Source organism: Drosophila novamexicana, unplaced genomic scaffold (assembly GCF_003285875.2).
Source record: "Drosophila novamexicana strain 15010-1031.04,08,12 unplaced genomic scaffold, DnovRS2.1 tig00001209-arrow-arrow-pilon, whole genome shotgun sequence".
NCBI lineage: Eukaryota > Metazoa > Arthropoda > Insecta > Diptera > Drosophilidae > Drosophila > Drosophila novamexicana.
This window is the reverse complement of record NW_020824843.1, coordinates 1,274,730-1,289,884: the sequence shown is the minus strand read 5'-3', so window position 1 is coordinate 1,289,884 and position 15,155 is coordinate 1,274,730. Positions and strand designations below refer to the sequence as shown.

The following is a 15,155-nucleotide window of genomic DNA, read 5'->3' as shown; positions in this document are numbered from 1 at the left end:
GCCGCATCCGTGCAACTGATTAGATGAAATTACAGACGCACGCGCCCAGGCAGCAGCAGGAGCAGCAGCAGGGGGAGTAGCAGCAGACGCAAGTGGCGGCGAGGACACAACTGAATCCAATACGTTGCCACCATTAAGTCTGAGACAGCCATGAGCATCCATAGCTATATCTTTGTCTGTGACTGTGGCACAAGGCAAGACGGGCCATCGGGCCAGCGGGCCAGCGGGCATTTGGGCCCACTTGCACTTGAGGCGCGTTGCAGGCGCAAATTGAAAAAGGAAACGTAATGCAGGCTAAGCTGACGCACGGCCATGCCCATAGCCAAACGCCCACTGCCGCCAATGGCACTGTTGCCATTTGCCATGCAGCTAAATTAAATTTCCAGCAGCTTGCATTAATTTCCCAAACGCCGACCGACAGAGCGCGCCACTGAGCCAGCATCACGCCCCACCCCACGCAGCGCCTCCGCCATGCGGAGCCAACAGCAACAGCTTTTGCCGCCATAACTTCTACAGCGAGAGTCCTTTAACAACGAGTAGGCAAACGTCTGTCTTTGCATCCTGCACACAGCTCGATTTCAGCGCAGGATATTCGTTTAACCTGCGCCCCGACGCTGCGATGCTGTGACGAGAGCCGTGAGCCGAAACGCTAGACGCTGGTCGTGTCGCTGGCCGACGTCTGCCGCTGGATGCTGCTTTGAAGCTGGGCAGCTCCGCACGAGAATTTCCCAATTTCAGTCATCGTTTGCCGAGCGTCGTGCGCGCAAGTATCCAACAGATACGGATACACCGCATCTTCAACAACTGCAACAACAACAACAACAAGAGCAGCAGTAGTAGCTAAAAAAAAAGAAAAGAAAAGAAAAAATTTTGTCCGCCGTAAGAGCATAGAAAATTTTAGTGAAAAAAAAGTGGTAAAAGGAAAAAGTGTCAAAACGCAAATGTGTGTTAAAGTGTTTTTCTTCCTCGGGAATAAAATTAGTTTAGATATCGGATAAAACAGCACTCAGTATCTGCTCATCTGGCGCGTTATGGTAATTGAAATGATATTTGGAAAAAGTTGCAAAAGGAAACTAAATTGAAAATCCTTTAAAATATGAAAAGAATAAGAAATTTTTGCGAGCTGTAGCAGAGAAAAATTCATTACTTTGCTGGTGTGTGTGCGCGTTGTGTTGTGGGAGTGTGTGAGTGCGTGTGTGGTGTATGCTATATGGTGTGTTTTTGTGTGTAGTATCTTTTGTGCGCCTCTGTATCTATGTATCTGTGAGATACGCAAAACAATTTGTCTGCGCCATTAGTAGCGAACGTTCCTCTTGACGTGTACATGTATGTGCGTGTGTTTGTGTGTGTGTTTGTGTGTGTGTGTGTGTGTGTGTGTGCATCTGTGTGTGTATATCCTGCGCACAGCAGCCGACGCCGACATAGCTGTGCGCTGCGTTTCGCGTTGGGGCTGGTGATGGCCCAGAGCCTTGGAGCTCTACAGGAGACACCACCAACAGTAGCTGCGGCAGCAGCAGCAGCAGCGCAACATTTGCGGCGTTGACGCAGCTTCAACTCGTCGCAGTTGTTGTTACCGCTGTGTGTGTATCTGCAAAATACGCTCACACACACACACACACACACACACACACTCATCAATTTCTAAGCTCGCAGATTTTTTTTGCAACCTTTTATGTTTGCTTTAAATACAAATAAAATAAACATAATTATGTTGCATATTTATATTATTTATTTATGTGCTTCTTATGGCCCAGTCAAAATTTTGCCAATATTAATTTTATAACAAATAAACTAAATCAAATGACTAATTAATGAGCCTACGATATGTAAGCTTTTTATAGTCAATGTCATTAGCTATGGGCCAAACAGACTTAATGAAAGGATAATTGCCAATAGTTTTTCTACAGCTTGTTGATGCAGCCATGACATGCATTATTAATTACATATAATTCCTGGAAAACCCAATCTGCTTTTTCCGATAAAATTGTAGAAGTTAAATGCATTTAATGCACATAATTATGAGAAATTGCTATTGGAATTGCGTTTATGGGAAATGAAATGTGTTCAAATTTTACGTTAATGTAAATTATACAGCTGATGGGCTAATCAGGTTGTTGGTCTCAAATTAACATTGAAACTGAATTCTAAATGTCATTTTTGTTTTTACTTGTATAGCCCCTGACAGACTTTTGATTATGATCTTGTATTAAATTTCGGTTTAAGCTAGGTTAAGGTGGCAAATCGATTCTGCTAAGAGCAGAAATATATATATATTCCGAGCGAGACACACTTTGTTGCGTGCTTCTAAGAATACACAACCAGCTTTCTGGCTGGAAAGTGGTAGGCAACTTCAATTTTTGTACAATTAATTTCCAAGCTTAAGCAATAATATTGAATACGTATTTTGATCAGCTTATGATAATGACGAAAACTATTTAAAGAATTCAACAATGCTTTGGTCGAGCAAAGCCGCATAATATTTGCTTGTGTACCAGCACACAGAACCTTGAGTTATTTTTAATCAACTGCTCTCTATTCTATTAGATTACGATTGTAGTTAATTAAAACTGAAAACCTAAAACCAAATATAATTATAGCGCAAGCCTCCCACCGTCCGCTTTAATTAAGTCGGAAAATCGCTGTAGTTGCAGCAGCAGCAGCAGCTCTGCAATATGCGCTCGAGTGAATTTTCCTTAGAATCAGCGCCAAGTGGCCGCTTCAGATAAACTGACGCTGCCAACTAACTAGGGAGGCGCGTGCGGAAAACTTTTCCGTCCGACCACACACACACACACATACATGCACACACAAAAAGATATAAATAAAATTGACATATTGCTGCAGTTCCTGTGGCCTGGTTGATGATCTCCTGTTCCACTTGACGGGAGCAGCGACAGCGACATGTCCCCAGCTCATGTGTACTTGTGCGTATTTTGAACCCGTTCCGCCTGCCTATCCCATTTTCAATTGCACGCCCACTCCCCATCCACTCCCTCACCCACTCCAACTCCAGCTGGCTGACGTGCTGCTTTGGCTAGTTAGCTCTAGAAAACTTTTTTGCTGCGCTTTGCTCAGCTTCTGCTCGCACAACTTTCAGCTTCAATTGCGTTTCCGTTTTGCACTCGCTGCGATGCGGGATTGCGTATACGCGCCGTGGCACCGAGTCTGAAGGCTCAACTCGCTGCTTTTGACAGATTTCGCCTTACTTCTACTACACATGTGTGTATATGTGTGTGTGTGTGATTGCAAGTTTTGTGTGTATTTACAAATCTGTTTTGTTGTTGTTTTCGTTGTGGTGCTGGTTGTACAACTGCGGCAGCCATTTTTTATAGCATACTTAGCGTACTATGAAGTTACACACAATCGCAGAAAGAAAGCAACTGAGAGAGAGAGAGAGAGAGGGAGAGAAAGCGAGTTAGTTGGCTAAAGCGAGAGAGAACGACAGGGAGAGAGAGAGAGTTATGCACACTCTCACGCATAGCGAGTGAAATTCGCTGTATTTTCTTGCAGATTTTCGGCAGCTACAAACAAATTTCCCAACTTTCTCGCATGTAATGTTTTATTTTGTCTCTTTTGCTGTTTGCCTCGCCAAAAGCAACGATTGCCACTGGACGAACGATAGCAGCAACAACAACAACATGAGGCTACAAGTACTATATACAGGCAACACGAAAATGGCTAAAAGAAAAATTTCAATTCCAAATACAACAAATGCACTTCTGCCTATATCTTAGCCCACCCCCCTCCCTCCCCCACAGCTACACAGGCCGCCAAGAAAGCAAAAAAAAAAACGAAAATGGCGATGTGTGTGTAAGAGTAGCTGCCTATGTGTGTCTCCCTGTGTGTGTGTGTGTGTGTGTGTGTGTGTGTGTGTGTGTGTGTGTGTGTGTGTGTGTGTGTGTGTGTGTGTGTGTGTGTGTGTGTGTGTGTGTGTGTGTGTGTGTGTGTGTGTGTGTGTGTGTGTGTGTGTGTGTGTGTGTGTGTGTGTGTACATGGCCAAAGTAAAATGTTAAAAGTGAAATTATACGACGCCCCAGGAATTGTGTGTAGTATTTGCAGCGAGTAGCTAAGTCAGCCCAAATAATACAAATATAGAACTAGCTGAATAGTTCGAGTCCCAAAAAATTAAATTGTTTTTTCTAGATCAATTATTACTATTATATACCATGGCAATCACATGTGTGTTCTGTTAGGAACAAAGATAAATACTTGAATATTTACAGAAATATGCGCCTTTCAAATTTTCCCAGAAAAAATGTACCCGAAACAAATGTATAATTTACAAAATCAATCACGGAAAGCAACAACATCTGAGAAATGTATGTGGCACATAGGGATTTTCAAATTCAAGAGGCATATTAAGATACCATATTAAATATTTGATAGATGTTTATTAGATTTGTTCATATATAAAGAAAGGAGTAAAGCTCATGTATGCTAATGTTGAGTATGAACAACTTAATGTATTCATATAAAAAACTCAAATTATGCCTGTGAAATTAATTTGTATACATTTTTTGCACACATCATGAAAATAACCTCTGAGAGAATTGCACTTTAATAAATATTTATTTAACGATTCAATGGCTTCAGGAATTATTCACAGAATTTTAAAGTATTCTGCAATTTTAAAAAACCATAAAAACTTTCACTTTTTATTTTCTGTAATATATTTTAGTTGTAATGGCATGTAAATAAATATAATTATTTGTGGGGTTCTCATAATTTTAATTTTGCAATTAACATGTATTTAATAACATTCTGGGAACATTTAACACACGTTTTTTGCTAGACCACAGATGTGTTCCGTTTTAAGATGTTTGCTCATGTGAAGCATAAAGTTTTTCAACAATATAAATTAGCTGAAAAGCTAACCACTGATTTTTGTGGTTGCTTTTTTTTGTTGCTAGCCAAATAAGAGAGATATTTTATATATTGTGAAAAATTTGATTTTGCACTCATGTGCAAGACTTGTTGTAGTTACAAGAAGTCTTTCCCCCCAGAAGGTAGGGGCATTTAAGAGCTTTATCATTGACCCATTTTCGGTTAGTTTTAGACTCCATTAACAATGCAGGCAGGCAGCTTGTGTGCTTGCTTGAGACAAATTACAAGCTGCACTCGGCAAATGTCAAACAAAACGAATTCCAGCATCGATTTTTATTTTATTTTTGTATTTTTGGCCAAATTGTGAGCCTTTGACCATGGGTAGATGGGTAGCAAGCAGCCCTTTTCGCTTACTTGCCGGGCCTTTATTGCATTTTTCGTGTTCTATTGTGCGAAAATTGTTCAATGCCTGGCGGCTGGGCTTAAAGTGCATTAGGCATTTGGCAGCTGACAGTTTCTGGATATTTGATGCTATTTGATGCACACATCCCCCCAGGCCTCGGAGGGGGTAACGGGATTGCAACAGCTGTATTGACTGTGGGCTGTATGCTGTGGGCGATTTGTTGTATTTCAATTGGATTTTTATGCTCTGTTCGCAAACTTACGAAGGGTATATCAAGTTGGAGCAAAGTTCGTCTGACCGTCTATATTTAGAAAATTTTCAAATATTAATTTTTAGAAAATATTTTCTTTTTTTCAGCAAATTTTTGTTTACATATTAGAAAAAGAAAGAAGAAGAAAATATATCTTTATAAAAAGACATTCTGATGGGAAATATGTTTTGAAAAGAACCAACCATTCTATGTCAATATGAATATGAACTGCTTAAAGTTTAAGAGTCACCGCCTTAGAGTAACAGTTTTAGAGTAACAAGCCCAATTATCAATAACGTTGTGCAGCCATCGTTAGGCTGAAAGCCGGGTCTATAAGCGCAGTCGTTGCTACCCGATGCAAGCACTGCGTTTCGCGTAGGTGACAGGTAATGAAAACAGGATGTTAAAGGGTTAACAACATGAAAATGTCAGAACGTGGGCAAATGTAACGGTATCTGTGGCACGTGCTAAAAGTCAAAAGTCATGAGCCGTTTTTAATTTGCATATTTGTTGCTCTTACTCTCATTTACAGATTGTCGCTCAAGTTGCCGAACCACAACAACAGCAAAGCCAACAAAGCACACATACACACGCACACTCCCACACGCTCATTAGCACACGCACATAAACACACGCCCACACACCCACATACACACTCGCATACACATACACATAATAGCGAGCAATGTGCTGCCTGCATCTAAAGAACTTTAAATGCGCGATTCGAGTGCCCGCCCAGCGGTCAGCAAAGACATTGCCCAAGTGCCATAAGAGTTAAGGCGGCAGCCAGTGGTGCCACTTACAGGTTAAAAGCAGCAGCTGCTGGACATAACCAGAAAGCAACAGCACTTATAAATTGTCGCAAATATTCACACACAAGTAAGCGCAACTCACTCGCGCACACACACACACGCAAACATTTTCGCACGCTTAAACAGCGTAAGCTGTACAGCATGCCTCGCCCACTGTTGCTGCTGCTCAGCCTGGTGCTGGTGCTGCTAAGCGGGCCAGTATGGGCGCAGCGTCCGCTGCTGAATCACACCTTCAACTCGCTGCCCATGTCGCAGCACCAGAGCAACAACTACAACAACTACAACTATCAGGGACCGGGCAAGCAGCTGCGGAATGGACGCCTGCACGAGCAGCCGCAGCCGTTGCCGCTGCCCACGCTGCCGGGCCTGGCACAGCCCGTCCATGTCTATGACGACTACGAGGGGGAGGCGAGCGCGGGCACCTTTGGTTCACGACCACCGCCGGGAAGCCGGCGCGATACACGTCGCCGCCTTAATCTGTCGCACGTGGGCGCTGGCGGTGCGCCACGCCCCGAGCGCGGTAACGGGCAGCGCGGTATTGAGTCACTGCGCAAGGAGCTGATGAAGCCATCGGTTGGCGGTCCCGGCGGCGGTATCTCCGGCAGCAGCGCCGGATATGCCTCCTACTCGGCCACCTCTTCCATTGGCAAGATCGATGGCCTGGGCGGCATCGGTTCCGCGGATCGTTACGGCGAGCGACTACGTCAGCCCACAGGTGCGGCGGCCATGACAGCTGGTCCGGCAACGGGGCCATATTCCACAAGATTTCCGCCGCTCTACGCGGGCTTGGATAGCCAGCCGATACGCACGTATCCGCGCAAGAATTCCATCAGCGAGCTGCTCAAGCTAAAGAAGAGCTTTAACCAGGCAGACGAACCGGCCGGTGGTGTCACCCACGGCAACATGGAGGGCGACACCGATGCCGATGTGGATCAAATTGATCCCATCCAACAAATCAAAGAGCGCATTCGGGACACAGCGCCAAAGCCGGTGAGTAGTGGGTAGAGGACTCGATACAGCGGTCGATTGGAAACTCAATCGAACTAAACATTTTTTTTTTTTCTGCTCCTGCGCCACCTTATGCAGAACACATATTCACCACACACGGAATCAACGCCATCTACGGAAATCGAAGATTTGCTGGGCGTCAAATGCAACTTTGAGACCCCCTGCGCCTGGATTTGGACAGAGAATCTGTCCGATGGTTTTCAGGTGCTTAGCGGCACAGAGCTGGCTAAGAAGAATATGACGGGTCTGTTGCCTGGACCCGTGGCGGATAGCATAGATGATGCCAATGGTCACTTTTTGTACGCCCGGGTGCAGCCCACCACAAAGCAGCTGAATCTGACCTCGCCGTCATTCAGCACCACTTTGGAGAAGTGCTATCTGGAGGTTTACATGCATCAAAGCGATATGAGTCATGGACTGTCGCGTGTGGTCGTAGAACCGTTGCATCCGCAGGAGAGCAGCTGGGTGCCGGCAGAAATACAGGGTGACAATTTTCGCTCGTGGACGCACAAGATATTTCGCCTCGGACGCATATCGCGTGATTTTCGCATCGTTTTCGAAATTGTGCCCGAACTGAAGCAGGGCCAGAAGGCGCATGTGGCACTGGATAATCTGCGCATGGTCAACTGTTTTCCGGAGGGCACCAAATCGGAGAAGTGCAGCACCTCACAGGTCAAGTGCATGATGAACAAAGTGCCCGTTTGTATACCCCTTCCACGGATTTGCGACATCACGCGCGACTGCGACGATGCCGAAGATGAGCTGCAGTCATGCGGTGAGTTTCCACAGATCATCTATCTTAAGCTCAATAGTTCAAGCTGTTATCTCTTCCAGACAAAATACCCTATGGCGGTCGCTGTGACTTTGAGGATGACTGGTGCGGCTGGCGCGACTCTGGCAGAACCACATTGATTTGGTCGCGACACACTGGCTCCTCGCCCACTCACGACACTGGACCCGATGGCGATCACACACAACAGCATCTGCTAAACACCACTGGGGGCTATTATATGCTCGTCAACATGAACCAGCACATCAACAACACTGAAAAGAGCTCGATTATTGGCTTTGCCAGCAATGCCATTATGCTCAGCAAGAACTTTAATCCGCCGCCCTCTGTGCACGGTAATCCTGACTCGCCCTATCGCAACTCGTGCGTGGTGCGTTTCTACATCCATCAGTTTGGCAAGAATCCAGGCAGCATTAATCTATCCGTTGTCGAAATGAAGGAGAAGGAGAATATAACCACCACGCTCTGGTGGAGCACCAAGAACCAGGGCAGCGACTGGCTGCGCGCCGAATATGTGCTGCCCAACATTACATCCAAGTAGGCCAAACATACTCATTAGCCCGCTGAAATTCTCCCATTAAACCTGAGATATTTCTCCACAGATACTACTTACAATTTGAGGCGCGCATGGGCATGCGCATCTTCTCGGATGTGGCTGTCGATGACTTTTCTCTAAGCCCCGAATGCTTTGGCCTCAACATACCTGAAGAGCATCTTAACGGATACAACTATTGGGACGTTAGACAAAATCTTAAGAGCCCGACACATCACGACTTTGACCATACCAACTGTAAGTGAAAGATCTTTGTATAGCTGGTAAAATTTTAATTGTACCCTGAATCCATTGAAAATATGTAAAAACGTGTAAAAGGGAAGATGAGGCACATTCGTGTGCGTTTTTGTCTATCTCTATATATTTGTCCTGACTGACAGACTGACTAAATGACTGACTGGCTGAATGACTGGTGATCAACAGCCCAAGCCGTAAAAGCTAGGAAGCTTAAGTTTTTACGTTAAGACGGGGTTTTGGAAAATTCTACCTGCATGTGTGGAAAAATCGCGAAAAACCTTTGTATGAAACGTTTTTGTTTACCATCCGATCGGCCTCAAACTCAACAAAGATCTTTGTTTAAATTAATTGAACTCTTTTCCAAAAATGCATTCCTGCTTGGTGGGAATGAGTGTCAAAGATTTGATAAGTGACGTTTCCTGTTCCAATTTGTTTTCATACAAAAAATCATTTGAGACGCTCCAAGAAACCAAGCTTCAGGATTCAACGATTTTTTGGGCGAAGTTTTAAGTTTTGTCCGATTTGCTTCAAACTTTTTTTCAAAGCTCTACGTAAGAAATTAATGAATACTTGTTTCAGCAATTTGGGAAATTAAACCCACAACAGTGGTAAATTGGCGAAAAACGGTTGTATGAAAGTTTTTTCCCTCAGCTTAAAAAACATTTTCAAAGAACCTTGTGAGAATTTATTTCTTACGTTCTTGGGTGGGTCAAATGATAATAAACGAAAGCTTATGCTTCAAAATTCTCACTGCAAGAATCCAACACTTGGTTCTCTATTCGATGCACTTGAAACATATTTTAAAATAGAATTTTGGATGAAGATGGGTAGATTGCAATTTTCCACGGAAGGGTGATGTCTAAAATTTTTAGCACAAAACGTTTCACGGGCAAGGCCGAGCAATATCCGTTAGTACATGTACATGTAACGCCGTCTCGGCGCTAAGTTCATACTAACTCCTAGTCGGGCACTCCCGACTAGTACACTCTGTTTTTTTTTTTTAAGAAGACCAAATCTAATATTTTATATCTACCACCATTACAGATCTAGAATTGACAACTTGCGACACAAGAGGCATGATAGGACCAACGCAAACGCAATGCGAAAGCGCCTACAAGGAGCAGAATCAGAGCCATGTGCTGCGCGAAGTCCACGTTGTGGAGGATCAGAGCACCTACAAAGGCATGCAAAAATGGAAGGTCCCCAACGAGGGTCACTACACGTAAGTTTTCTTATTCTTACCTAAACTCCAGTTCCTTAACTCAACCACCTCACTCATTGGTTGCATTGCAGCATTATTGCCAAGGGCGCAAGTGGTGGCCTGGGCTCTGGAGGCGTGGGTAGTTCGCGTGGTTCTGTGGCCGTCGCGGTGCTGGAACTGCTCAAAAACGAGGAGCTTTATTTCCTCGTTGGCCAGCAGGGCGAGAATGCCTGCATTAAGTCCATGGGAGTACACAAGGAGGCGGGCTGTGGCACGGAGCATGATCTGGATCTGGGACAATACAGTTTTCGCTCCAAGCAGGACATGGTGAAGAATATTTACATTGAGAATGGCGCTGGTGGCGGTGGCGGCGGCTCCTTTGTCTTTCTGCTCAATCAAGCCAAAAACGAGGCGGTGCCGCTGCTGGTTGCCGGCGGTGGCGGCGGCCTGGGCATTGGCCAGTACATTGACGAGGACTTTCAGCATGGCCAGAAGGCCAAGCCATTGCAGGCGCCCGAAAGTGGTCAGATCCATGGGGAGCAGCTAAACAAGAAAACCGCCGGACCTGGCGGCGGCTGGCGCGCCAAAGAGGATCAGGCGTTAAGTCCCACCTATGGCGCTGCGCTGCTGCAGGGCGGACGCGGCGGACACTCCTGCTACGTGGAGCTGGCTGACAATGGCACCACGGTGCATAGACATGGCCAGGGTGGCTTTGGCGGCGGCGGCGGTGGCTGCAACACCGGTGGCGGCGGAGGCGGCTACGCAGGCGGTGATGTGTACCTGAACGAGTCGAACGGCGAAGGTGGCAGCTCTTACATCAGCAACAGTCGCAGCCTAAGGGATGCCAGCGAGATATATGCGGGCGCCAGCAGCGGCTCAGGTGCCATTATCATAATTCCAGCCATTGAGGGTTGCGGTTGCGACTATCGCTGCGTGGCCCTGGATGAGTTTAGGTCTAAGGTGCGTTGCATCTGTCCGGATGGCTGGAGCCTGAAACGGGACAACAACACAGCCTGTGAGCGACAGGAGGAGGCCGGCAAGTCTTCCTTCCAGTATCTGGTCTCCATACTAATGATCTCCCTGGCCGTGCTCTTCATCTGCATAGCTGCGCTCATATTTATGCTATGTAAGTTGGCGCCTCTCCCCTTCGACAGTTCATTTCATGAAATCTTCTTCCGTTCCATGCAGACAATCGTTACCAGCGCAAAAAGCAGGCCAAGATGCGCCACAAGATGCTCGTCGAACAGGATCTGCAGCTAAGTCGCCTGCGCCACAACGCTGATGACTCCAATCTGAACAATTTTAATCCTAACTATGGCTGTGATGGCATACTAAATGGTCACATAGATGTCAACAGTCTGCCGCAGGTGGCACGCGAGAGCCTACAGCTGGTCAAGTGAGTATGCTTCAGTTTCCTAGCAACCACCTGGCTAACTTGCACTCTTTCTCCCATCTTACCCCAGTGCCTTAGGCAAGGGCGCCTTTGGTGAGGTTTACCTGGCGCTATATCGCCATCGCGATGGCGATGCTGTGGAAATGCCAGTGGCTGTGAAGACACTGCGTGAGGATCCCAAGCGTGAGAAAGAGGAGGATTTCCTTAAGGAAGCTGCAATTATGGCCAAGTTTAATCATCCGAATATGGTGCATCTAATCGGCGTCTGCTTCGATCGTCAACCCTACTATATTGTCCTAGAGCTGCTCGCCGGCGGTGATCTGCAAAAGTTTCTGCGCGAAAATCGCAACACACCCGAACGACCCTCGCTGTTAACCATGAAGGATCTGCTATTCTGCGCCCTGGATGTGGCCAAGGGCTGTCGTTACATGGAGAGCAAGCGGTTCATCCATCGCGATATTGCCGCTCGCAACTGTCTGCTGAGCAGCAAGGGACCGGGTCGTGTGGTGAAAATAGCTGACTTTGGCATGTCCCGGGACATATACCGATCCGATTATTATCGCAAAGGCGGCAAGGCTATGCTGCCTATTAAATGGATGCCGCCGGAGGCTTTCCTCGATGGCATATTCACATCGAAAACGGATGTCTGGTCCTTTGGCATACTGTTGTGGGAGGTGTTCAGCTTAGGCCGTTCGCCATATCCCGGCCAGCATAATACACAGGTCATGGAGCTGGTGGTGCGCGGTGGACGTCTTGGCTCGCCGACCGAATGTCCCGTGTCCATTTACAAGATCATGGCCGACTGCTGGAATCCCACGCCCGAGGATCGACCCACATTCACTAGTCTGTTGGAGCACTTAACCGCCTGCACACAGGATGCAAGCATTATGAATGCCCCGCTGCCCAATATACTGGGTCCCACGGCCTCTGAGCGTGATGAAACTGTTATACGGCCGCCAAATGGCGACGAGTTTTGCCTGGCTGTGCCGGACTATCTAGTGCCGCTGCCCGGCAACGGCATGCCACATGCACCCGGTAGTGTTGGTGGTTTCTATGCACCCACTGTTCAGCGCCAGCAAAACACCTGCACGCCGCCAGCTGTTACCTCGCCCGCCGCACCCAAGCCACCCGCAATGCCGGAACAACTGGAGGGCGCCGCTGCTCTTAACGGCGGCGGCAGCGATTGCTGGGAAACCTCCTTCATACTACCCAATTCGAAGAGCGATCAGCCGCTGCTCAGCGCCGGCGCCATCACAACGATGACCAGCGGCGACTCGCAACGCAACCTGCAAGCGGCTGCAGCCGTCGCATCCATGGCTGCCTCTGCCACGGCCACGCCCATACTACGTTCGCCCACGCACAGCGATGAAGCGAAGTTGATTAGCTTGGATACACCGCAGCCGACGCCGACGACCATACAACCGCCGCTGTCGTTTGCCTCACAACTGGACGGCATCACGCTAGATCCGGCGGCTTTGACCAAGAGCCTGAGCAACGGTGGTGCACACAATGGTGCTACTGGTCCCACAGGTGGTGCAGCTGGTGCTCTTGGTGTTGCTGCCAATGGCATCGCCAAGCAGTCCTATGCCAATGTACAGGTGCAGCTGAAGGGTGAACAGGAGCGGGAGTGCAGCAAACTGAATGGCAGCCTGCCCGCTGGCAATGGAGCGATTATCAATGGAGAGACAGCGACGGGCGGCGCCCATGCAAATGATTCACCCTTCACCATACAAGGCTATGCGGAGCGTTACAAGGACAACAACAATCATTCCGAAATCAGTTGTTAGAGCAGCATAGCAGAAAATGTTAAACACAGGGTGACTGTGTGTGTGAGTTTACCGCTACAGGGTGTCGCACGGCTGCAGGCTCAAAGCTTGCCCCAGGCCGAAGTTATCGATAATTTATCGCAGCTTGTGAATACGGATATGTCTTGTTTAGGGCCCCGGCCCCAGTCACATTTTGTTTGAGAGCTAAAACGCATTATGCATATTTATGGCAAAAACAAAAAAAAAAATAAAAAAAAATCGAGTGAGAAGTTCACCAAAATTGTATTGTAATTTATAATTAAAAATTTGTATGCGTCAAAGAACACACAAACATGATTACATATTTGAAACAAGAAAAGAAATAATAATGCAAATTAGTTGAAAATTAGTTTTAGTTTAGTTTTTGTAAGCCATTAGTTTGCCAATTGCAAGAGGTTGTATATAAGTATATTTGATGTATTTGAATATCTTGAGTTTGCCGCAATTTTTTATAATTGAATATTAATTTTATTTCTTAAGCTGCTGACTGAAATGCTAAACAATATTCCTAAACAACAAAATTGCTTATATTTTATACGTGTAAACCATGCAGTCGATGTGTGTCCAACAGGCAACAATAAAACATACCAACGCATAGCCATTTATTAATTTATTTTAGTTATTTTCCTTATTTATAATTTTTAATGCAACGTAGTCCATATACAAACAGCGAGCATATTTTTTATATATATATTTTTTAGTACCCTTTTGTTGATGTTTATTTCTTTTTACTTTTGTTTTCGTATTTACCTGTAAATAAAAGCTTCCGTCGTAGCATATGAACTTACGTATTTTATATCTAAGCTAAATTTAGCATGTAAAATATATTTATACATATATAAAGATTATAAAAACAAAAAAAAAGTAAAAACTACAATTTACAGGGTGATTTTTATGAAAATTCAGTTGTATGTTTGAAAAACAAAAATTAGCATTAACCAATTACGAAAACCAAAACAAAAACGTATTTTAATTTTAGTTAAAAAATTTTTTTTGGGCGCCATATTTAATTTTTAAAACAACATAAAATGGTTAATGAAATTGAGTGCAAGAAAATTTTTGTAAAATATATTATTTTATTTTTAATTTTTGCGTTGACCAACCGAAAGCGAGCAGCGGCTGCTTTAATTGTGCAACTCGCATTAGTTTAAATAATTAAGGAATAAAATAAAAACAAAAACAAAAAACGTTGTTTCTGCATGTGCTGAATTGCAATGCATTCAAAGGTCGAAGGTCGAGAGGCGGTTATTCAAATTTTTACATTTAGTTCAGACGTAACAAACAAGCTTTAAATTATATAATTTTTATAAAAATATATATACACATGGCATAAAATATACAACAAACAAAAAGAAAACAAAAATGAAAAAGCATACATATTTATATTTAACAATAAATGTATGCATTAAAAACCCAAAAACAAAAACTTGATAAATTATACAATACACACGAAGAAAAAGAATAACATTGAGCAAAAGTGTGCTAATTTGTGCGCCAGGCTTAGTAAAAATATATTAACGAAAAATTTAATTTATATGATGTATATGTACGTATGTATATTAAATGTAAGCATATTCAGTGTGTGTTAAAGCCGGCATATAGGTATATATGTATATGGATATGACATCTAAGAACACAAACCCAAATAAACAAAATGATAACGATATGTATGTGTATGTTTTGCTTATGTACAAGTCTACAGTTATATGCGCATACATCTATATAAATACATATATACTAACATATATAAAAATATGCATATATAAACATAATGTATCTAACTATATATACATACATATATGTATATATATATATATATATATATATATATATATATATATATATATATATGTAAGACAAAACAAATAAATTAATGCTG

The 15,155-nt window shown here is 44.6% G+C and overlaps 1 protein-coding gene across 1 annotated transcript; it reads left to right on the top strand.

The window, feature by feature from the left end:
• Window positions 1–6,087: 6,087 nt before the first annotated feature.
• LOC115766586 (ALK tyrosine kinase receptor) lies at window positions 6,088–14,107 on the top strand. Its single transcript, XM_030710572.1, has 8 exons — window positions 6,088–7,279; window positions 7,376–8,072; window positions 8,132–8,624; window positions 8,690–8,877; window positions 9,922–10,099; window positions 10,171–11,204; window positions 11,267–11,474; window positions 11,542–14,107. Exons 1-8 carry the CDS (start codon window positions 6,431–6,433, stop codon window positions 13,256–13,258), a joined length of 5,364 nt encoding a protein of 1,787 aa, XP_030566432.1. The 5' UTR covers window positions 6,088–6,430; the 3' UTR covers window positions 13,259–14,107.
• The last annotated feature ends 1,048 nt before the right edge of the window (window positions 14,108–15,155 follow it).

What these genes read in the sequence shown, in the direction of transcription:
- LOC115766586 (XM_030710572.1), top strand. Translation starts at nt 6,431, where the DNA reads ATGCCTCGCCCACTGTTGCTGCTGCTCAGCCTGGTGCTGGTGCTGCTA. An exon ending in TGCGCTCATATTTATGCTAT is followed by an intron (nt 11,205 to 11,266) that starts GTAAGTTGGCGC and finishes CGTTCCATGCAG; the next exon opens with ACAATCGTTACCAGCGCAAA. An exon ending in GAGAGCCTACAGCTGGTCAA is followed by an intron (nt 11,475 to 11,541) that starts GTGAGTATGCTT and finishes ATCTTACCCCAG; the next exon opens with TGCCTTAGGCAAGGGCGCCT.